This window comes from Mustela erminea, chromosome 5 (genome assembly GCF_009829155.1).
Source record: "Mustela erminea isolate mMusErm1 chromosome 5, mMusErm1.Pri, whole genome shotgun sequence".
Taxonomy (NCBI): Eukaryota; Metazoa; Chordata; class Mammalia; order Carnivora; family Mustelidae; genus Mustela; species Mustela erminea.
Window position 1 is genome coordinate 82,143,216 of NC_045618.1, and position 24,585 is coordinate 82,167,800.

General features: G+C 36.6%; 1 protein-coding gene across 7 annotated transcripts in view; it reads right to left on the minus strand.

Moving 5' to 3' along the window:
- The window catches only part of HEATR5A (HEAT repeat containing 5A), a 112,210-nt gene that overhangs the window by 10,107 nt on the left and 77,518 nt on the right, over nucleotides 1-24,585 (minus strand). For 5 of the 7 annotated variants that reach the window (XM_032341475.1, XM_032341473.1, XM_032341474.1 and 2 more), the window contains 10 exons: nucleotides 22,696-22,935; nucleotides 21,003-21,184; nucleotides 19,372-19,440; nucleotides 17,119-17,298; nucleotides 14,095-14,317; nucleotides 12,316-12,564; nucleotides 10,635-10,762; nucleotides 8,966-9,113; nucleotides 6,865-7,137; nucleotides 4,694-4,918 (listed from right to left, as the gene is read on the minus strand). In XM_032341475.1, coding sequence (XP_032197366.1) covers nucleotides 4,694-4,918; nucleotides 6,865-7,137; nucleotides 8,966-9,113; nucleotides 10,635-10,762; nucleotides 12,316-12,564; nucleotides 14,095-14,317; nucleotides 17,119-17,298; nucleotides 19,372-19,440; nucleotides 21,003-21,184; nucleotides 22,696-22,935 — 1,917 coding nt within the window. The remainder of the gene's footprint in view (nucleotides 1-4,693; nucleotides 4,919-6,864; nucleotides 7,138-8,965; nucleotides 9,114-10,634; nucleotides 10,763-12,315; nucleotides 12,565-14,094; nucleotides 14,318-17,118; nucleotides 17,299-19,371; nucleotides 19,441-21,002; nucleotides 21,185-22,695; nucleotides 22,936-24,585) is intronic. The other 2 variants (XM_032341477.1, XM_032341478.1) reach the window with 2 other exon arrangements.

Below are 24,585 nucleotides of genomic sequence, written 5' to 3' on the forward strand. Positions count from 1 at the left end.
CCGTATTGTTTTATGCACCTGTGTGAAGATACCTCTGGTTTGAGAGCAACAATTTCTTTTGTGTACGCAACAGTTACAGACAATAAACACTAATGGACTGATTTTAAGAATCCTGGCAAAAGTTGTAGCTTTTAAAATGTAAGATTGTAAGTCATTCTAGAGCCAAAAATTACCAAAGTAATTACATTCTTTACAGGCGGACATCAGTAAATATATATGTATATTTACTAGGAATATACATTTACTAGTTGTGTAACATTGAACACTGAACCCCAATTTTAGTTTTTACATTTATAAAATGGAAATATTAACAGTACTTGCATTTATAAAGTTATGAGGATTAAATGAGTTATTCATGTAAGGCATTTGAATAGCATGTTGAGCTCAACATGAGTTAGCTATTATAGTATCATTTTTGTTGTGGAACAAATCAGAAATGATTTTTCTTTGTTAAGATTAAGGTAATCTTTCTTTGTTAAGATTAAGGTAAGATAAGGTATTCATATTTTGATAACACAAGTGTCAAGTGAAAATACCTTAGTGCTTTGCTATATATACCATTTCTTAACAGTATAAAAAAACCTGAAAATACTGCATGGGTCACAATCATCTGAAAGAATTTTCTGTTAGATAATTCTCCTTCATTTCCCCCCATATTTACCTTCATAATCTCATTCAATAATTTTAATGACCCTGCTGTGAAAACTTGATGTTACTTGAAAAGGAAAAGGGGCGGCAAATTCAACTCATGGAACAGTGTAAGACTGGATTACTACTTATGAAGAAATGATATACAGGGATTGAGATAACAGGTTTGCTAACATTCATTCAACAAATGTTTAGGAAACAGCGTTCTTTTTGGCAGTGAGTCTATAATTTACAGAAGATACACTGTATACCAGAAGTAAATAATTTGTTAGTCACAAGGTCTATGAATATAAAAAATACATTAAAATATAAAAGTTGGGACTCCTGGCTGGATCAGCAGGTAGAGTGTGTAACACTTGATATCAGGATCATGAATTTGACCCCCATGTTGGGTGCAGAGATTACTTTTATATAGTAACTTTTTTTTTTTTTTTTTTAAAAGTAGGCTCCATACCCAGCATGGAGCCCAATGTGGGAATTGAACTCACAACCCTGAGATAAAGGCCTGAGCTAATAGATCAAAAGTCAGACACCTAACTGAGCCACCCAGGCACCCCAAATAAGTAAATTAAAAAAAAAAAAAAAAAACAACAAAAAAAAAACAAAATAAAGGAAAGCAACCCAGGAATTGCTACACTAGGTGGTCAGAGAAAGCCTTGAGGAGATTAATATCTTAACTGATGCTTGAGAGGTAATAATGAAACAATGACAGCAATGAAAGCAATATATTATGGATGAGTGGGATTTTATAAAAATAATTTGAATAATTTTAAAGTAAAAGGTACATGGGTCAACATTTAAAATGATGACAACATTATTACAGGCACTTTGTATATATTAAATATTTAATCCATATAATAGCAACAGGAAATGGGTAATCTTATTTCTTCCATTTTATAGATGAGGAAAAGAAATTTAGTCATTTGCCCAAGTCACACAATTAGTAAGGCAGATAGTTTGATTCCAGAGAGCATAATGTTAATCATGATGCTATACTGCTTCCTAAACAGTTGTTACTTTTGGTCATTCATGACAACTTGAAACACAGCTAGTCTGTTTAGTAAAAATGTCTTTTTATTTTCAGAAGGATAAAGCTCTCCTGGGTTCCTCTTCCCATTTCCTCTCAAATTCCCTATTCACCCATCCCTACCTAAACTCCCTTACTCCTATCTTCTTTTACCCAGCATAAATGCAAGTTTCCTTTAGCATCAGCCCCATGGAGAGGTCTCTGTGGTAAGGAAGCAAAGCTTCCTGCAAATAGCCAGCAAGAGACTGAAGACTCTCTTTCCAACAACCATGAATGAGTCATCTTGGAAATGGATCTTCTAGCTGCAGCCCTGGCCAACATCTTAACAGTAACCTCATAAGTGAGAACCAACCACCTATGCTGCTCCAAATTCTTGACCCGTAAACTATCAGATAATAAATGTTTGTTGTTTTAAACCACTATGTTTTCAGGCGATTTGTTACACAGAAAATGGTTTACCTGTGATATCAGCTCCTACTTTAATTTCTCTAGGTAGGTAATCTAAATCCTTACCGCCCTAACCTTATTCTCTGATAAACAACCAAAAACATATTTCTGGTGTGTGATGGAAGAGACAAGCTCTTTGTAACTCTCATCATAAAATCTTACACCTGTTAGTTCCCATCTCTAACCTCGTTTTCTTCCCTCCCACCGGCAATGGGAGGGAAGAAATTGTACTATGAATTTTATTTCTTCCTGCTTAGAAGGAGACATTGCTTCCCTCCCTAATATTTCCAACTCCAATCTCATATCTTTTATTCCCCATAACCACAAATGCATGCTAAAATCTCATCTTAAAAAAAATTCCTCGCCCCTGTACTTTCCTTCAGCTTTCTTTTCTTCTTGTGAAGAGTCTATACTCAATCCTTACTTTCCTTACCTTCCATTTACACTGTATTTACACTGTTGACCATGCTCTCACCATTAAAATTCTTTTCTTTGGCTTCTGTGACTGTACTCTCTCCTGAATCTCCTTCCATCTTGATCCATAAACTCAACTGGGGTGATTTTATCTATCCCATAGCTTATGCTGATAACTCTCCAATACACATACTCTAAAATCATCTTTAGTTCAGATTACTTTCCTGAAGTCCAGACCGCTACATATTATGCTCCACTTGATTATCTGAAAGGCATTTCAAACTCAACTCATTACATTCCCCTGAAAATGTTCACTTTGGGATTTCTGTTAATGGTACTAGGAGTGCTCAATGAACCCTTTCAATTCCTAAACCAAACTATCAATAAATTCTGTTAATACATGCTTAACATTTTAACATTTTATTCTTTATCCTTACACTACTCTCTTACCTCTAAGAATCCTGTTTTCTATAGCTGCCACAGTGATTCTTCAGAATTGCAAATTCTATCCCTTTACTCCTCTTCTTAAAACCCTTCAGTGATTCCACATGCATATTAAAAGCAGTCCAAATTACAAACCATGCAAATCCTCCATAATCTGGCCCCATGCCCCATCCCACTTCATCTTTTTAATAATTACTATTCATCACCCTCCTCCGCCTCTTCCTTTAAACCCCCCTTCTTTTATTATTCTACTTGCTGTCCCCAAATGTACCATACTATTTAGGTCTACAGGCACATGATCAAAATGTACCTAGAACCTGTTTCTATGATGTCCATGTGGAAAATGCTTCCTGATTCTCCAAGTCTCCATCAACTTTTCTGAGAAACCTCTTGTGGTAGATACAGAACTGTACCACTGAGATCCCCTCATGGGAGAAGGTGCTGGCCAGCCTTGGGAAATATGGTCAGCTTAGCTCCCTTAGGGTTGGCCTCAGCTAGAGTTGCCTTGATTGAGATCACATCCTTCCTAGGTTAGCCCACATCTGAGGATAAGTACAGGCCTCTTCTGTCCTATGTGAGGCATTCATATGGGCAATCTGCAGAACTCCCAATTGTTGGGGGCTTGTGCTAGAGTTCGACTTCCTCTTTTGCCCAGTATTACTTTCCCCTACTCCCTTCACAGGTGTTGTTCCTTAATAAACCTCTTGCTCCCAAAACTTCATCTCAACAAGAGCTTCCAGAGAACCCTATTACACTCTGCCTGATTCACTCAGAGCAGATTACTCTCATTTTTAAAACCAGTCTCTCTCTCTTTTTTTTTTTTTAACTATATTTAGAAATGCAGTGATAATTAAGACATTACTGTTGCCTTCAAGGAGTACTTTGTGATATTAAGCATATAACAATTTATAGATACCAGACTCCACCAGACTCTCAACTCTGGGCATAAAGTAGGTGGTCAATAAATGCTGAATTCCACTGAAACCTTTACACCACATGAAAGAGAATACGGTGAACTGTGACATTTATAAACAGAACAAGGAAGGCAGGGACAATCTATATGTCTAAGGACTTTTTACAATCACCATGACATTATACTGAAAATGAAAACTATATAACAATAGTAAGAGCAAAAGAAATTTTAACAGCCACTGAACATAATACTGGCTATCATTTATTGATATATATCAGATAATAAATGAGATGCTTTCCATATATTATGTTACTGCTCTAACAATTCCTGCAACACAATACCCTTATTTTGTTAATGAGAAAACTAAGGTTCAGAGAAGTTGAGCAACTTAGCTAGTCAGTTAGCTAGTAAGTAGTGGAATGAGGATATAAATCCAATCAATCTTATTTTAGATTTATAATGCATAACTTATGTACTTTTTGATACCCTGTGTGCATTAAAAGGTTTTGTCAGCTAGTTATGGATCATACTATATTCATAAATTAATACTAACATTTGGAGATCTCTGTCAACTTAATATATAGGTTGCCAGTCATTTAACTGCATTAAAGAGTAAAGATACTAAAATGAGAATATAGATGTTTTTATCTACTTAATACATATTCTCTGAACACATATGTAGTAACTATGGGCCTCTCTAGGTAAGAATGCCAAATATGATCAATTAAATAGCTTATTCTCAAAGTCCCTCATGCTTTTTACAACAAAGTAAACAATTGCTTCTCAATAGCCTTAATTACCTGGATCCCAACAGTCAAGTATTGTTGTTAAAGCACTACGGAGGAGGTCAGTCCAAGCAGTGTGACTCTTTTCTGCTCTGGCCATGGGAGAAGACAATATTCCTTTCAGAGCCTGTAGGGAAGCTGCAACAGTTGAAGATAACTGGCCCCCAGGTAACTTCACAGCAGTTTCTCTGAGGACCCCAATTGTGAGGTACAATATAGTAGGGAGAATTGAGATGCTTCCTGTAAGACACATATTTAAAAACACTCTATGTTTCAGTCTATACATATACTTTCTAAAAAGAAATCATCAACGAGGAAGACAATGTCAAATATTTCTAGCTTTTAAGACATTTTTCATAAAGGATTATAACTATTAAGATAATTTAGGTAGTATTAAGATTTTTAAGACTGCATTAAATTTTGGTTATAATTGAAAATGTTATTTAAATTGTGTCACAGTATTTTTGTATCTTGCTTATTTGGTAGCTGACAAATGATGAATTTTTTTTTATTTTTTAGTGTAATATAGACAAAATTTACAATTTTAACCATTTTAAAGTGTACAATTCAGTGGCATTAGGTACATTCACAATGTTGTACAACTATCACTACTAACCACGTGAATTTATTTTTTTATTTTTTAAAAGATTTTATTTATTTATTTGACAAAGAGATCACAAGTAGACAGAGAGGCAGGCACAGAGAGAGAGGTAAGCAGGCTCCCCCCTGAGCAGAGAGCTTGATGCGGGGCTCCAACCCAAGACCCTGAGATCATGACCTGAGCCAAAGGCAGCTGCCCAACACACTGAGCCACCCAGGCTCCCCCTGAACGTATTTTATATCAAACTCTTTTTTCTAAGGAATCTGTAGCAATCTACTCAATAAAAATTATAAAAAATTTCATACCCATTGAAGAGTTGAAAAGTCATTGTTATGTTTAAACTGAGAGAGTAAAACTAAAATAGTAAATTTAATGCTCCCAGAGGCTACTCAACAAAACTCTCACAGTGTATTTTTATCCTAAAGCTTCTACTAGTCACTTTTTCTGCCATTCTTGCTGCAAAGCAGTATGTGAGAATAAGGAATATAGGTTTCAATTCATATCAAAGCTGAAAATCATATTAAAAGATAGCACATATGTTGGTCAAGACATGTTTAAGCAAAAATATGCTTACCCGTTAAGAAATCTATTAAGCACGGTTGCCTATTATCTACTAAATTTCCTAAAGGATACAGTATTTCATGGGAAATAAGACATATTTGTTTTCATATAAGTTTGTCTTTTTGGTATGTAATAACAAATTACAGATAATGCCTCTATATGATGCATAAAACCTATTCACATATGGAAGCAACATTATACACAGATATATATACATACACACATGAAAAAACATAACTCTTTATGAGTTAGAGTTTTTAGGGAAGCATTTACATATAACATAGGTCTGGATATGAACTTCAAAGGAAGGCAAAATTTTATTTTTAAAGATTTTACTTATTTGACAGAGAGAGATCACAAGTAGGCAGGGAGAGAGGGGGAAGCAGGCTCCCCGCTGAGCAGGGAGCCCGATTCGGGGCTCCATCCCAGGACTCTGAAACCATGACCTGAGCTGAAGGCAGAGGCTTAACCCACTGAGCCACCCAGGTGCCCCAGAAGACAAAATTTTAAAAAGAAGAGAAGGAATGGGCCACTTCAAATCAAGAAGCACCATGGACAACAGGGAAAAGCAAGAAGGCTTCTAGGTTAAAAATTCACACAGAAGGAATTAGGAGGAGGCAGTGACTCAGCAGAGCCCTATGGAGCCTTAAAAGCTCTAAGTATGGACTCGATTCCAAACTGATGACAAACTTCTGTCATCACCAAGAAAGGGGAAGTCCATTAGGTATTTTATACCAAAAAATGCCCAAGAGCTAAATCACTGCCACTGATACGTTAACAATAATGTCAACCAAGAAAGAGCATTATCTGTTGATAATACATAGTATCTACTTACCTTTACCCTTTCAAAAAACAAATTATTAGAATGCAATGTTAATCTTAAAGGATTAAAAACATTACCCACCAAACCTCTGAGGCAGCATTAGTTTAATGAGAAAAGGATTGGCAACCATTATCTCCTTTATTTATTAAAACCATTCCTCTCCCTCCTGGTCAAGTAAAGCAGTGAAATACCACAGCGTACCTTCAGGAGAGCACACCGCAGGAAGTTCAGACAGGATAACTAACGCAGCTGACACCAATCTACTTCCATCTTCCGAGAGCACCTGTGGCTTTGCAGCTCTTACTCCTGGGCTACCTGTCAATTTTGGATTTAGTTCTGGAAGCTGTCTAACTAGAATGCATACACACAATTCCAGTGTTGCAAAAACCAAAGATTTCCCAGGCACAAGTCCTCCTGTGTCCTTTCCCTCTCCAAACTCTGGCAGGGTTTCCTTTTCCGCAGCCCCATCATCAACTAAAAGACAGAAAAAACAGTGTTGAATAAACATTTCGTGTTTGCTTTGCTTTAGGTAGATGGCAATTTAGTCCATTTCTGTTGTAGGTAGAACCTTTAAATGGCAGAAGTCTTGGGTGTTAAAGACTGAAAGATGAAGTTATGGAGGTAAAAGGAGTTGTCTTTATTATGACTACCTATTGCAGTAGATCAAAAGAAATCCTTGGTAACCCTCTCAGTTTTAAAATATTGTCTGGTTAACGCCTTGTTAAGAATGTGAACTTGAGAGGCACCTAGGTGGCTCAGTCGATTGGGTGTCTGTCAGGCTTTGGCTCAGGTCATGATCAAGCCCCACGTCGGGCTCCTTGTTCAGAGGGGAACCTGCTTCTGCCACTCCCTCTGTGCGCTCTCTCTCTCAAAAATAAATAAAATCTTAAAAAAAGAAAAATGTGAATCTGATAGGTCCAGCTCCAATGCCTACCTTGTACTCTTAAGTATTGATAATGGCAGGCAGAAAGATAAGAACCAAGGTCCCTGATGTTTTGTTTTTGTTTTTTTTTAAAGATTTTATTTATTAATTTGATAGAGATCACAAGTAGGCAGAGAGGCAGGCAGAGAGAGGGAGGGGGAAGCAGGCTCCCTGCTGAGCAGAGAGCCAGACGCAGGGCTCCATCCCAGGACCCTGGGATCATGACCTGAGCCAAAGGCAGAGGCTTTAACCCACTGAACCACCCAGGTGCCCCAAGTCCCTGATATTTTTTAAGAAACTGCCATGCCTGGGGCACCTGGGTGGCTTGGTGTGTTGGGGCCGCTGCCTTCGGCTCAGGTCATGGTCTCAGGGTCCTGGGATCGACTCCCATATCGGGCCCTCTGCTCGGCGGGAAGCCTGCTTCCCTCTCTCTCTCTCTCTGCCTGCCTCTCTGCCTGCTTGTGATCTCTCTCTGTCAAATAAATAAATAAAAATCTTAAAAAAAAAAAAAAAAAAAAGAAACTGCCATGCCTGTTCAGGACTTCCTGTCTCTGGGGCATCTTTTAGATGACAGAACAAGTCCTTGTGTTTTAAATCCACTTATCAGACTGAGTTTTCTGTTCTATGTAGTCAAATGTAATATTAAATGATAAACTCATCTATACCAAATCAGACTTAAAAGTAAGCAATTTAATCACTCTGCAAAACTTAAGTCATTAAAAATTGTCAGTAGTGGGACGCCTGGGTGGCTCAGGAGTAAAATGTCTGCCTTCTGCTCAGGTCATGATCCTAGGGAGCCCACATCAGGCTTCCTGCTCAGTGAGGAGCCTGCTTCTCCCTCTCTCACTTGCCCTGCTTGTGTTCCCCCTCTCGCTGTGTCTCTCTCTGTCAAATAAATTAAAAAAATCTTAAAAAAAGAAGAGAAAGAAAAAAACTGTCAGTAGTTATGGGGTACTTGGCTGGCTTCATCGGTGGAGCATAAAACTCCAGATTTCTGGGTTGCAAATTCAAGCCCCAACACTGGGTGTGGAGATTACTTAAAGAAAACTTAAAAAAATTGTCAGTTGTTCTTCCATGTACACTGATAAACACTCACAGCTAAAGTAAGTATTCAACCAGTATAAGGGATTTTTTTCTCCCCTTCCAGGATTTTGTTAAAATTCTCATTTTCCCAAGGAAAACCTAAGCTACTAACAAAATCCAAGCTAACATGTAGAGGTGGATTAAAGGACTTAAATCCATACCTAGAGAGGTTTCATTTGTACTATACACAAAACATTATCAGAACAACATAGACATGTAAGAATACTTTAAAAAAGTAATGCTAATTAATTTGATTATAATAATATGATGAATTTTGTATTATAGGTTAACATTCACCTTCTGCACTTCGTCTTTTCTCCTTGACATGTTCCTGAGCTGCACAGATAATCTGTCTTACCACTTCAAGTGAAGCCAACTGAATAGAAGGTGATTCTCGGGTCAAAATTACTCGATGTAGTACATTCAACAACTCGATGCCCAAGTCCTATCATAGAAAACATTTAGGAGAAACTGTATTGGAAATGACATACTTTCTTTTTTAAAAATACCAATATTAAATGCCATGGGAACATTCAAAAAGAGAATATTAACAAACTGATCACAAAAATTAAAGGTGTAGGTACAATAATGTTAGGAACACTTGTTCTATTTTAAATTGACTCCAGATTGGTTTCTGTCCCATCTTGCAGGAAATGGTATTATGACAAAAGACTGGTTTCACACAGGTCCTAAAATGGGAAAATGGAAAGGGAAACTTCCAAAGCAAGGTGAGAAATCTGGCTAGAAGAATACAAGCACTGTTGTGTAGACTTCCAGATCTGTATTGAGGTTTTCTAGTAATAACAAAGAATGCTAGAGAAGGAAAACATTAAAAAGTGGTAAGTTAATAAGCATAAAATGGATATCCCTCTAAAGGATAAAATACACTGGGGTGCCTCAGTATCTCAGTCAGTTAAGCATCTGCCTTAGGCTCAGGTTATGATCTCAGAGCCTGGGATCGAGCCCCAAGTCAGGATCCTTGCTCTGTGGGGAGTCTGCTTGTCTCTTTCCCTCTGACCCTCAGCCCACTTGTGTGTGCTCACTCACTTTCTCTCTCTCCCAAATAAATAAATTTAAAAATCTTAAAAAAATAAAAGAATAAAATGCACTGGACAAACAGTCTCTCGTTTTCTGCTTTTCTAGTGCTTAATCTGGTAGTTTCCTTTCATCTTTGAAAATAACAGAGAAAATCCATCATTATTGTGCTTGTTTTAATATGCCAAATAAACAAGAACAAAATGTTCAGAATTTATTCAAGTATAATCCAAGTCAGGGAAGATGCTCTTTAGTAATTTAAACCTAATAAACAAAAGTGTTAACAGATTAAATTACAGTCTACCTAGAGAGAAAATCAGTAGTTCCTAGGAAAGAAGTTAAAGGAAATGCCATACTTCACAGTGGTCCTATTATCACAGTCACAACTGGGTCAGATATTAGTGTCTGACTCCACCTATAGGCTAGCCAGTAATCTCTTTAAAAACCAAGAAGGAGAACTCAACCAACAGAAATACTCTGTAATAGACATAAATATATGAACCAAGTAGATTCTCTCTTGGGGAAATGGAATAGAAGATACAGATATATACAAAGAACAGGGCGCACCGAAGCAGAAAAATACAAAGAAGGAATTCTACATTTAACTAGTAGCTACTCTTCTGGCCACTTCAATACCGTGCCTTCCCCCTCATTGCTGAGAGTTCGACTGAAGAGCTGCTACACTGAGTAGTAGTTAGCAGCAGAAATCAGTGTGGCAGAAGCAGACACACCAAGTGGCAGTCAGAGGCATGACTGCTCCTGGGTCTGCATGGTTGCTGACAGCATTCCAGTTCTGACAGACCAAGTCATGCAGCAGTTTAGTTTTCTTTTTCTTCTCTGTGTTCATTTTTTGTTTGCTGTAGTAACCTGAACATGTTGTTATTTCTGTTCCTTGAAAACCACAGAAGCCTAACAAAAAACAAGAAATCACCTGATCACTGCCAATTTTAGATCTGGGCCAAGGAACATCTAGAAGGGCCTGTAATGCATGTAAACAAGCAGTAATGCTTTCCATGGTTGCATCTGAGCGTAAGGAACATAGAAATTCCACGCTGATTCCTGTAGAAAACAGAAAAAAAGGAGGCTTCTTTGAGATTCTTAGTTTATGAAGTAAGGAATTCATTTTATACTTAGATAAGATATACAAATAAGCTTAGCAAAAAGGTAAAGTAAACCACATTTTATTTAAGACTAAACTATTAAGTAATAAAGCAAGTCTTTTAGTTGTTTTTATCCACATGTACATAGAGAATAATCTCAAACAGGTTTGAGCACTATGCATAGGGGCTATGAAATAGTTCAAAAATGCAAAAAATTAGAATAAAATTGTACTAGAGAACTTAATGTGAAGAGTTTTTTATTAAAAAAAAAATTTTTTTTTTTAAAGGAGGACCCATGGAGGGCTTTAACTCATGACCCCGAGATTAAGAATCGCTCTACCAACTGAGCCAGCCAGGTGCCCCAACATGTAGCGTTCTATAACTTTATTCTTACTAAAATTTTTGAGTGATTATCATGGATCAAGTACTGTATCTTTACATATACCATTTCATTTCATTCTCACAATACCTGAGGAAGTAGGTATTTTTAAAAAAAAATATTTTATTTTTAAGTAATCTTAACATCCAATATGGGGCTTGAACTTAACAACCCTGAGATCCAGAGTCGCATGCTCCAAGGTATTATTAACTCTCTTTCTGAGAGGGAGATAAGCACATACAGCTTGAGTTATTTAATTTGCTCAAGCTCAGTTACAGTGGTGTACTGGAAGAATTTGAACTGAGGTAGTCAAACTGCACAGCTTATGCTCATAGTAACTGTCATCCTTCATTCTGCAAGTTTGTTTTTAAAAAACTCTTGTCGCAAGGCAAATGGAAACAAAGTTTAATATACCCAAGGATATAGAAAATGTAGTCATGTCTGGCCTGAGAAGGAGTAATAAGAGAAATTCTGTGAACCATAAACCTTACTTAATTTAATCATTTATCTTTGTAATGCTTATATTTCATTTAATCAATAATTTCTTCATAGATAATGATCGAATGGGTTGTTTTCCAAGAACTAGGTAAAATATGAAAAACATTTCTCTCATTTATTCTAGAAACTCACTCTATTTTAGAAAGATTTTTCACTTTAAAAATGAAGTTCCAGGAAATCCAAGGAATGGGTTAAACTTTGTAATCTAAAAATCTCATCTCCTTGACCTTAAATATTTTCTTGCAATTTTGTACCTTTGAGTATACTTTTCTGAACTTACAATCCTTGAAACGCAGGTAAGAGATGGGGGGCATGCAGGTGAACCCCATCTTCAGTATATTGGTATTTTTTAATATAGAGAGAAAGAAATCTAAAAAATTTATAGATATTACATGAATCTTCAAAAAACTGTGTGGAAAAAACTAGGATTGTCTTATAATTTCTATAATTCATTGAACATGATGTTGAAGCTAGCTTGTAATGGGATTTCAGAAATCTGCATTTTTGTAAAATGTATATAAGTTTACTCAGTTATGTCAAGTTTATCACTAACACCTAACAAAGAAAAATGGGCAGTAAGGCACGACTCAAGAAAAACTCTGTAGGGTTAGGAGCTTGTTAGCTCTTTTACTGACCTAAAATAAGATGGAATCTATCAGTGCAGACATCCTCAGGGGACTTTACCATTGCCCCAGATGATGAACCTTGACACATGGAAGTTGGTGTTACAGGTCTTGAGAGATGAGATGCTCCTTCATCTGGGTCAGCAACAACGAAGCCTGTGCTAGTAAGCCACAATGCTGTAGCATGCAAGATAAGTGCCCAGGAGTTGTAATAATGCAATTTTGCATTTTCACTAGTCTCTGATGTGTAGAAAGCACCACCTACAAGAAAGCAGAAGCAGTTTTGGAGGAATAAAAGAGATTAGCTCAATTACATTTTCTCTGTTCTGTGTTATAAGATAACAGACCATTCCCATCATCCCAGAAGTTCCTTTAAGGAATTTATGTGATATGTGTTTGAAACAAATACTGATACCCACTGAGCCACCCAGGTGCCCCGATACCATTAATTCTTATCCCTCCTTCTGTAATCACTTTTCCTCAAGTTAGTGTGACTCACTCCTACAACAGATGTTTGCATTAATAAATAATGTGTTATTTTGCGTTTAAAGGCACCATATCGTATGTAACCTTTTTGAATTTGTTTTTTCGCCTAACTTTATGTTTCTAGAGTAACTTACGTTGATCTGTATTTGTTATTCACTAGTAGCTGACATACCATGCCAATAAATCAATTTACTTCCGTTTTGATGCTACTGAAAGGTATTTTAGACACTCCTATCTCTCTCTGTATAATTCCAGTTAAAATTCTAATAGAAGCGGACAAGCTGACCTGAAATTCATATCAAAGAGAAAAAAAAAAGCATTTTGGGATAACATGAATAAAAATGACTATCCAAATATCCAATCCATAAAATGCAGATTGATAACTGACAACAAAATTAGATGCCTATCTCATTCCACACACACAAAATCTAGCTAAACTAAGCCCAAACTGTAAAGTATAAAACTGTAATGATTCTAGGTTTTTATGATCTTAAAAATATAATAACAACAACAAAAACCTTATCAGGTATTCCACAAAACCATAAACCATAAATGAATGAGTACACTAATTTTAGAAAGATAAAAGTTATAAGCTATAGACTTGGGAGACACACAATCACAAAAGAAGAATACTGGGGCACCTGGGTGGCTCAGTGGGTTAAGCCTCTGCCTTTAGCTCAGGTCATGATCTCAGGGTCCTGGGATCAAGCTCCGCATTGGGCTCTCTGCTCAGTGGGGAGCCTGCTTCCCCCTCTCTCTCTGCCTGCCTCTCTGCCTACTTGTGATCTCTCTCTTAAATAAATAAAATCTTTTAAACAAAAAACAAAAAAGAATACTAAAATTAGATAAGGGATTAACAAATCAGTAAAATCATGACAAATACCAAGTAGAAAATGGACAAGGATTATGAGTAGGTGACTGATGGAAGAAGAAACTTAGCCCAGAAACCAGGAAAAAAGGTTTTCAATCAACAAAACAACAAAATAAAACAATGAGAAACTATTTCATATCCACCTAATGGATAGAAATTATTAAGTACAACAACATATAATGGTTGAATCTAGTGAAACAGAAACATGCTGTTGGTGGGCATCTAAATTGTTACAACTGCTTGGAGAACAATTTGGCAGCACCCTGTGAAGTAAGACGTGCATGTCTTATTACCTAGCAGGTAAACGTCAGTGTATTTACCCTGAAGCAATTCTTACATGCTTGTTCTATAAATGGAAATTACTTGCAAAAGGATAAATTTTTAAAAGTTACTGATTGTCACTCTTGGAATTATGTACATATTTTACAACTTACCTTCAACAGGAAGTTGGGAAGCAAATTCTGAAGGCAATGTTAAGAGAGCAAAATCCTGAAGCGCAGCAAGCCAGAGCCTACTCAGTGTGCCCAGGTCTGCGTGGACTAAGTCAAGCAGTCCATCTGGCGAATATGACTCATTTCTGACACAGTCTTCTGAATAAGTGGTAGTCTTCAAAGCTTGTCTGTGGCTTTTATGTCTTTCTACAGCAATTATGTAGACCTGTTACAGGGTTAATTTGTAAATAGGAAGATCTTGTACCCATTAATAAGGTGCTATATTTTTATCTTGCCGAGGAGATAGACTTCACCTTTGAGCATAATGGACTCCAAATGCACTCTGATACCAGGAAGGTTACATACCCATACATACATACACAGACAAACTGGGGCAGACAAACATAATGCATAATGAGATGCATTATGGAGAGTAAATACTTGACAAATATGCTGCCATTCTGCACTTTTATATCCCTTGACAGCAATAACTACATGATCACAACTTTCTTCTCACTAAGCTTAGCTATAGCCCTATAATCCACCTCAACATATGGCTTCAGGTGCCCACTTCTGAACTGCAGTAAGCTGAAATACGGAAAATATTTTCTTTCCAAGTTACTACCAAATCACTACAAAAAGTTTACATAAACAGACTGAACATGGACTGTTTATAGGACTACAGCATGTGAAAGTATTCAACACAGGATATAGCATGTACTACCCCTCTATCTACAACTCTAAAATCCAAAAAACACTGAAAAGTAATTATAATCTGTTGGCAAACTTGACTGAATTTATATGAGGCCTTTTATAGTCTCTATTCAACATAGTGTGAATATTCAAACATTTTACTACAGATATATTAATTACAGATTCTACAGTATTGCTGCAATTTCCTGGAGGCATACCTGGAATATGCACTGTACTCCTTTTTTTTTTTTTTTTTTTTAAGAGATTGTATTCATTCATTTGATAGAGAGAGACAGAGACAGCGAGAGAGGAACCACAACCAGGGGGAGTGGGAGAGGGTAAAGCAGGCTTCCCACTAAGTAGGGAGCCAGATGCAAAGCTCAATCCCAGGACTCTGAGATTACTACCTGAGTCAAAGGCAGATGCCTAACAACTGAGCCACCCAGGCGCCCCGAATATGTACTGTATTACTTTTCAAAAATTCCCCAAATTCTGAATTCCAAACAAATCTGGCTCCAAGGATTTTTAGATAGCAGATTATGGACCTCAATTACACACAACCTGTTGGTCAGTCCTTTTTTTTTTTTTTTTTAAGATTTTATTTATTTATTTGACAGATAGAGGTCCCAAGTAGGCAGAGAGGTAGGCAGAGAGAGGAAGCAGGCTCCCCGCTGAGCAAGGAGCCTGATGTGGGGCTCCATCCCAGGACCCTGGGATCATGACCTGAGCCGAAGGCAGAGGCTTTAACCCACGAAGCCACCCAGGCGCCCCCTGTTGGTCAGTCTTAAGGAAGAACCCAGAGATTCATATGAAAAGAACACTATATAAGTAGAGAATTATTTACAAAATTGGTTACAGAGTTTAGAAAATTTGCTTGCTCTACTAAAAGCAAATGTTTAAAAGCATACAAAGCTGACTATTGAAGATCATTAGTTACAGCTATTAAATCTAGGCAGAACTACTTCTTCTTCTTTTTTTTAAAAGATTCTATTTATTTGAGAGAGAGAGAGAAAATGAGAATGAGAGAGAGAAAGAGACAGCACATGCATGCGTGTGCATGAGAAGGGGGAGGGTCAGTGGGAGAAGCAGACTCACCGCCAAGCAGGGAGCCCGATTTGGGACTCATCCTGGGACTCCAGGATCATGACTCAAGCAAAAAGCAGTCGCTTAACCAACTGAGCCACCCAGGTGCCCCCAGAACTGCTTCCTAACCAAGGCTGGTCAAACCCAAGTAATGGCAAAAATAGACTCTAATCTTCAGGTTTTAATTTGCTTTAATGGAGGAAATGCTTTCTTACATATTGGTTAATTTTCTCAGTTGTAATTTGAGACTATATATCTTTATTAAAATGATACATGAACTGAGGGTGGCCAAGTGTGGGAACTGTCAAAGCCCCAAAGTGGGTATATATGAATACATTATATTATTCTACTTTCATATATGTTTACATTCTCAAAGTAAACTTTTCCTCATTAGAAAAATAGATAAAGTTAATCATTTCCCTATAATATTTCATTAATTTTGGAAAAGAAAAGAACTATAATTTAATATTCAAAAGCCATTCTATGAAAGAACGCTGGAAAAAACATTCAAGTATGTATACAGAATTGATAGAACATACAAGCAAACCCATATTTCCAAAATTCAGGTTTCTATAAAAGTTGATTTCTGGTTAGTCTCTCTGGCTCATGGCTGCCTCTGCTTAAAGTAGCAGATAACAGACAGAAAAGAATATTATAGAATGCTTGGCTAAAAAAAAAATAAGTAAATAAATAAAAATCAGGGGGCTCTTGGGTGGTTCAGTGGGTTAAGCGGCTGCCTTAGGCTCAGGTCATGATCCTAGGGTCCTGGGATTGAGCCCCACACACCCCTGCTCAGTGGAGAACCTGTTTCTCCCTCTGCCTGCTGCTCAGCCTACTTGTGCTTTCTCTCTCTATCAAATAAATAAATAAATAAAATCTTAAAAAAAAAAAAATCAATGAGCATAAAAAGAAATCTCACATTGAAAATCTTTTTGTTAACCTTAAAAACAGACTTAGTTGTGTTTTAAGTAGTTAATTTCAGCATATAGCCTATAGTATTTATTAACAACTTCTAAAATTTCAGTTGGGGCACCTGGGTGGCTCAGTGGGTTAAAGCCTCTGCCTTCGGCTCGGGTCATGATCCCATACTAGGATCGAGCCCCGAATCAGGCTCTGTTCTGCGGAGGGGCCTGCTTCCTCCTCTTCTCTCTGCCTGCCTCTCTGCCTACGTGTGATCTCTGTCAAATAAATAAATAAAATCTTAAAAATAAAATAAAATAAAATTCCAGTTATAAATGGAGAAGCACTAACCTCTGCCCAGGCTTTCAGCACGGCTAAGATCTCCATAGTAGAAGCACTTTCATTATATAAGTGACTCAGAGCCTCTTTTCCAGCCTGTATTTTTGTTAATGATGAAACAAGCAACTGATGGACTCTCCGGAGATCATTAAGGTCACTGACAACTCCACTTGCTATCCAAGCACTGCAAACCTGGTTTTTAAGAAGATCAAAAGTTACATCTAAAAATTATAGATACCTCCCTTTGTGAGCTCAGCAGAGCTAACCATATCTCAGGAATCTAGACACTGAAATCATCTTCTTCTCAGGAAACCCAATAGATGCTGCTGATAATGCCAGTCAAAAGCCAGCATTTCAAAAGGTAATGAAGTCTACGGCTGAGCAAGGAAACCAGTGCTACTAAGTATAAAAATCAAAGAGTTTCAGATTTTATAAATATGGAGAAATGAAGCCATGAAAGGTACCACTTTCATAAATGTTTGGATTAATATTGAATTAAATCTTCAATCTTATTTCATATTACTATTTTAAAAGCAGAGACTGTATGGTTAATTAGTTTGACTGTTGAAAGATAAAGAACTTAACATTTAAAACCCCAATGAAGATTTTACTTTGAAAATAAGATACTGAAAGTATTTTAAAACAAAGCATCATTAATAATTCTCCAAAGCAAACAGTTTGCTAAATTATCGGAGGCTGTTTGGTTTTCTTGGATTTCGCAGTATTTCTTTCTCTAGAGAAAATTAATTTCTCCTCTTCCTCTATTTATTCAGTTCCTGTCTCATTTCACAAGATTTTAATGTCTTAAAGCAAGAACACAAATAATGAAGTGATAATAAATCAGAGATTCAGCACATTTATTTATTTATTTGAGGGAGAGAGCAAGAGAGTGCATGGGGGCGGGGAAAGGGAGAGAGAGTCTTAAGCAGACTCCACGCTGAGTGCAGCAGCTGAAGTGTGGCTCAGTCTCATGACTCTGAAATCATGACTGGAGCCAAAACCAACAGCTGGATGCTTAACAAACTGTTCCACCCAGGTGCCTTTTGTACAACATTTAATACAGTTCTTTGAATAATCAAGGTACCAAACATATCCTAGATACAAGTGAATAAAATAAAGTTGAAAGAACAGACTAAATTTAGTTTTTATGCCATTATAAATTGAATTATAAAGAATTCAATTTAAGCTAGTTCTGCTTTTAATTTTTGCAGGTCATTTAGGGTTGGATATTGAGTGCCTAACAATCAATCCTTAAAAAGTAACTTTAAAATTATCTATTATAGTGGTTCTTATGGGCATCTGGGTGGCTCAGTGGGTTAAGCTTCTGACTCGGGTTCAGGCCATGATCTCAGTGTCCTGAGATTGACCCCATGTAGGGTTCACCACTAAGTGGGGAGTCTGCTTCTCCCTCTCCTTCTGCCCTCCCTTCCCCCTGCTCATGATCACTTGTGTTCTTTCTCTCAAATAAATAAAATCTTTAAAAATGAAACAATTATATATTATAATGGCTTAGATACATGAAAAAATGCTCAGTCTTACTTGAAACATAAATCTAAAACTTAACTATTCGAAGATACCCTTTTCATCCCATCATATAGACAAACACCTAAAAGTTTGACAACTTAAAGTGTTGTTAAGACTGTGGGACAACAGGTATGTGCATACAATGCTGGGAGGAGTTTAAATTAATAAACCCCAACAATATATTCTTTAAACCAGAAATTCAATCTTGCAGAATTTACTTCACAGATACACTTGTACCCAGTAAAGTGACCTGTATGTAAAGTCATTTACTGCAGCAATATTTGTAATAGCAAAAGATAAAAAAAACCCCATACATCCATCACTGGTTAAATATATTATGACATATCCAATAATAGATTACCATGTAGCTACATGAAAGGAAGGGAAAATTCTCTAAATTTAAAAAATAAAGGAAAAGGAGGAGCTGAGATTAATGGTTAGACAACTATAATGTAGAACTCCTGGTATCAAATATTAACTGAAAAATTTCCTCCTAACAGAGGGTTTTACTTTTAAAACATTGTTTAATTAATTAATAAGGATTTTATTTATTAGAGAGAGAGAAAAAGATTGAGCAAACAAGTGGGAGGAGGGGCAGAGGGAGATGCAGACTCCCTGTGGAGCAGGGAGCCCGAGGCTGAACTCAATCTCAGGACCCTGGGATCATGACCTGAGCTGAAGGCAGATACTTAAACAACTGAGCCACCCAGGCATCCAATCTTTGTCTTTTTAACCATTTACCTGACATGCTTTGGCAGTGACATCAGGTGGCGTCTCTGAAGTGAAGGCTGGCCTAAGTGCCGCTCCTACCTGGCAATAAATGATATGAAATATCAAGCATCAATAAGTAAGTTAGCACAAACTCTTTCTCTTTTGAGTATTATTTTAAAATTATTTGTTTATAATAGGTATTCCAGATACCTGTGATTCTGCCTGTTCAATGTATCTTCTTTTAGATAAGAGCACCTCATTTTTCCTTTGGAGAACCTTCTCTTTCACCCATGTTTTGCCCACGTTGTTGTTACGAAGCTGAGAGCACTGCCTAACTCCAGGGACCCAAGGTCTCCTAAAGATGTCTGCTGGGAGTACCGGCACAGAAGCACCATCTCTTTTTAAGACTGGGTGCTAAGAGCCATCTTGATAATAGTTAGAGAGAGCAAACTCGAGAATAAAGCTAATGTAGAAGAAAGCAGAACCAACTGAAATTTTTTTTTTTTTTAAATTTATTTGACAGACAGAGATCCCAAGTAGGGAGAGAGGCAGGCAGAGAGAGAGAGAAGCAGGCTCCCTGCAGAGCAGAGAGCACGGTGCAGGGGCTCGATCCCAGGACCCTGGGATCATGACCTGAGCCGAAGACAGAGGCTTAACCCACTGAGCCACCCAGGTGCCCCACAACTGAGATTCTTGAAAACAACTCTCCTTTTCAGCTTAAGTGAGCTGTAATCATATTTCTATCATTTGCAATTTTTTTAAAGCAAGTTCTATACCCAATGTAGGGCTTGAACTCAACCCTGAGATCAAGAGGCTCATGCTTTACCCGCTGACTCAGGCAGGCACCCCTCATTTGCAATTTTATGAGGGCTAAAAATATAAGAGAGCTGCCCTTAAGCTGAATTGTAATATTTCATTCTAATATGGTAGTTCTACGTAACTCCTATTCCTTCCTTTTGTTTTCTCCCAGAGCATACATAAGCTTTTCCTGCTAGGAAAATCTGATGGAGAAAGCTAACTAACTGGTGAACTCCTCCTGTCTCCCTAACTGCTAACTGACAGAAGCTGCCTCTGTATCATAAGGAGAGGTAGGAAAGGATGAATGATGCTGGAGGATTACATGTGATGATTCTGTTATCGTCCCTGTTCTTCCTACATTGCTCAATGCGCCAGTGAAACATCAGTTAAAAAGATTACAGAATCAGTAATAGGAGCCTGAATTCTTTTCTAAGCTGAGAAAAAAAAAAGGTTACATTTATTCTAGGAGTGATGATTTTAAGAAAAAACATGCACACAGCCTAAATGGAATATTAACTAATGATTTTGTGCTATCTTAATATTCAGATATTTTGTAAAGATTTTAATTAGCAATGTTCTTTATCCCCCAAATTACCAAGAAGTTTTTAATTATTAACCTGTAACCTTACAAAGGACCTGTTTTATGTACCACTTTGTTTTTACTTAAGATTTCTTCTTCAAACATAATTTTCTATAAAATGATTATATGGGTGATATATTAGCAGAGACATATACTCATTTACATTTTAAAAAGTGACATGCCAGTTAGTTCCACAGACTTTTATCCCAGGTGTTCCTTTTTGTTTTGTTTTGTTTTAATCCTAGGTGTTTAAAAATAAAATTCTCTAACAGAAAGTGCTTACATTGGCTTGATACTGTTCCAGAATCACATGACCTGGAAACTCTGGTTCTGGAATAGATGCAAATCGCCGAATAACAACTAACAGTGTTTCAAGGCCAGAAAGACGGAGCTGGTCACTGTGATCCGTGGCAGCCATAAAGGCCATGCGAATTAAGTCGGCAAGATGTAGCACCAAAAAGTCATCTACAAGATTAAACAAATCTAATCAAGAAAAAGCATACATTGAAACTAAGATTTACATTAAGTGATCATTTCTTTTCCTTATAATTTCAGACTTTTCTAGACTTTCTTAAATACCTCTGATTTGATTGACTATTTTGCTGTACTGTTTGTTAAATACAGACTTCAAAGCTGGATTTGCTGCACTATTGCAAATGATCACACACAGAAACTCCCAAGGCAAACAATTATGTAGCTTTAAAAAACCAGAGACAAAATTAGCATCCTTTAAAAGAGTGCTAACAGTACCTTCAATAAAAACTTTTTTCAGACTTTCTGATAAAAGCATGTTAGAAGGTATTTAGGAAACTTTGGGTTTTGATGAATTAGTTAGTAATTAAACAGCATAACAGTAATTATGTCAAGTTGAAGCTGAAAAGACTTAAATGTTCCTTTTGCAAAACATAGTTTTATGTGGTTCTTTATATGGACTAGATTATATTATTTCTGTATGTCTTAGCACACATACAAATGATAGGAATATAAAAAATATTTGTAGCTATAAAATTATAAATGAGAATTCCTTTCATTCCTACAATTCATTCTTTGGTATAATAATTCTACTGGGGAGAGACATAGGACAATCACTTAACAATATCCCAACAATAAAATGTTCAGTGGTACAACTAACCTTTACTTAAAATAAACCTGGGACTAGTTTTAATAAGAATGTTATAGATCACAATGAAGAAACCACTCATCTTAGTGCCACTTACAATTTTAATTGGGAAGAAAGGAATCAGTAAGCATATATGATATACTAATTTTTTACCTATCAGTATCTAGAATGGTGCTTATCACAAATAACGAGACTCAATAAACACCTGCTTAAAAAATCATTAAAACAGAGATACCTAATTCACACTCCCTAATTCATATTCCTAATTCATACATACTGCAATAGCAACATTTTGCTATATAATTTTTTTATTTGGTAAAAAATATATCTATAGCATTTAGATACACGCACTGTGTCTTTGAACATAATGTGCTTAAGTAAATTTTGAAAATTAGACATCAAGCCACAGTATGTACACATACCCCCTTTAGATACAAACAATAAAACTCAAGAATAAAAGGTCAAAATGGCCTTGCAAGCAGGTTTACTTTACATTGGATAGGCTCTAATGTTTTCTGGGTAATATTCACAAAACTAAAATAATCTACAAGCAAAATTATTGTGAATTGTGATTATGCATGTACTACTCAAGAACACGATTATTTTCTATAAATTTAAGTCATGCACAAGTCAATTAAACAAATGTGAATGACAATTTAAGAAGCTAAATCACTGAAATGTGTATAAACATTAAACTATGGTAGCTTTATAGCTTATACAAATATTATAGTCAAATTTCATAACTGCTTTAGAAGAATACAAACGACTTTCTAGTTTTATTTCTTAAATTAATATTAAAAACATAAGCAGCATTTCTATGGATATCCTTTGGTCTTTTCATTTTTATGCTACTTACTTCTTGAATCCCTTTTTCTCATTTCTTGTGCTAAAGCAATGTCAAAATGTGCGCTGTGTGCATTCTCACACTGGTTAATTATCCTACAGACACATTCGGCAGCAAAGACTCTAGTAGCCCAACGGGGATTGGTAAATGGATATGATTTGTCATCATTTCTGGTGGTCAGAACTGAGGCATCATCCCCTTTATCTCCTTCTTCTTCTTGCATTGTATCCACACAAGTTACAGTTGTAAAATCTTTTACCAAGGGAGAATACATATAATTAAAATCAAATGTAAGATACATTTATAAAGGAACACAAATGACTTCAAATTCACACTAGAATTGTTGATCAATCATACATCTTTAACAATGTAAAATAATCACGTAAAATGTAAAATGATCACATCTAATACCTACAGACAACAGCGGTATTTAAAAAAATGCTCTAAAAAATGTTGCAGGTCAAAATGACAAAGTTGTTCAATTATAGTCATAGTGAAAAACCAAACACGATACTACAGACAGGATACTAAATACTAGGACAATTATCAGTCTGTTGTATGTAGAGAGTTATGCTTAAGGAAGCTCAACATTCTCTGGTATGGAGCATGGTGGACTGCACTAGGGAGGCTGTTTTAACACTAAGATCTTGAACAGATTTAAGGTTCCTGAACCCATTTGAAAATGTCTGAAAATATTTTTCTTAGGATAGACCCATTGCTGTCATTTATAGATTCATATTATTATAATGGCCAGAGCCTATGAGGAATGAATCATTATTATTCTTTTCTTAGAGAGAGTGAGAGAGAGAGTGTGTGCGTGTACACATGAGAGCATGGGGGAGGGACAGAAGGAAAGAGAGAATCCCAAGAAGGCTCCATGCTCAGTCAGCAGCGCAGAATCCAACGCAGGGCTGTATCTCAGGACCCTGAGATTCATGAACAGAACTGAAATCAAAAGTTGGATGCTCAACACACTGAGCTGTCCAGGTGCCCCATTTCCTATTTATTTAAACTGTTAACTTATTAACTCTGTTTAGCTCGACTTAAAATGGAACCAAGCAACATTTTTTCCTTAAATTATCTTGTATGTCAACATAATTTGAATGTGTTAGAGCAAAGATGTCACAAAATTATGGCAAAGTCTTAAGACTAAGTAAGCCAAAAAAGCCTGAAAAGCAAGTTTTCCTAAGAAGGGATGCAGCCAAACTACAAAGGATAAAGAACAAATGCTGAAATAAAATTGAGCAAGTAAGCTCAAGGAATATGAATGTAAAAAAAAAGGTGAGACACCAGAAAAGTGTAATCAACCTATCTATCAAAGCACATACAGGATGCCTGGGTGGCCCAGTGGGTTAAGCCTCTGCCTTCGGCTCAGGTCAAGGTCTCAGGGTCCTGGGATCGAGTCCCACATTGGGCTCTCTGCTCAGCAGAGAGCCTGCTTCCCCCTCTCTCTCCCTGTCTGCCTCTCTGCCTACTTGTGATTTCTCTCTCTCTGTCAAATAAATAAATAAAATCTTAAAAAAAAAAAAAAGCACATACAGATTTTCTCTCAAAGGAGAAGTCCTTTTAAGTTCTCAAATAGCGGGGATGGAAAACATGCAGAGCACAGTACTTAAAAGAGCAGATATAAATCACTGGAAGGGAACAGGACCAAGGTAGACAGTGAAGAATGTAAAAAAAAAAAAAAATTCTTTTTAAAATATCTTTTTTCCTTTCATATAATCCAGACAACACATTAACTTATGAGGCTTGAGTAACTGAGTTTAAGAGCTACTGAAATACAAAGCTGGATTTTATTATTTCACTTTAAAGGTTTTATTTACTGGGACGCCTGGGTGGCTCAGTTGGTTAGGCAGCTGCCTTCAGCTCAGGTCATGATCCCAGCGTCCTGGGATTGAGTCC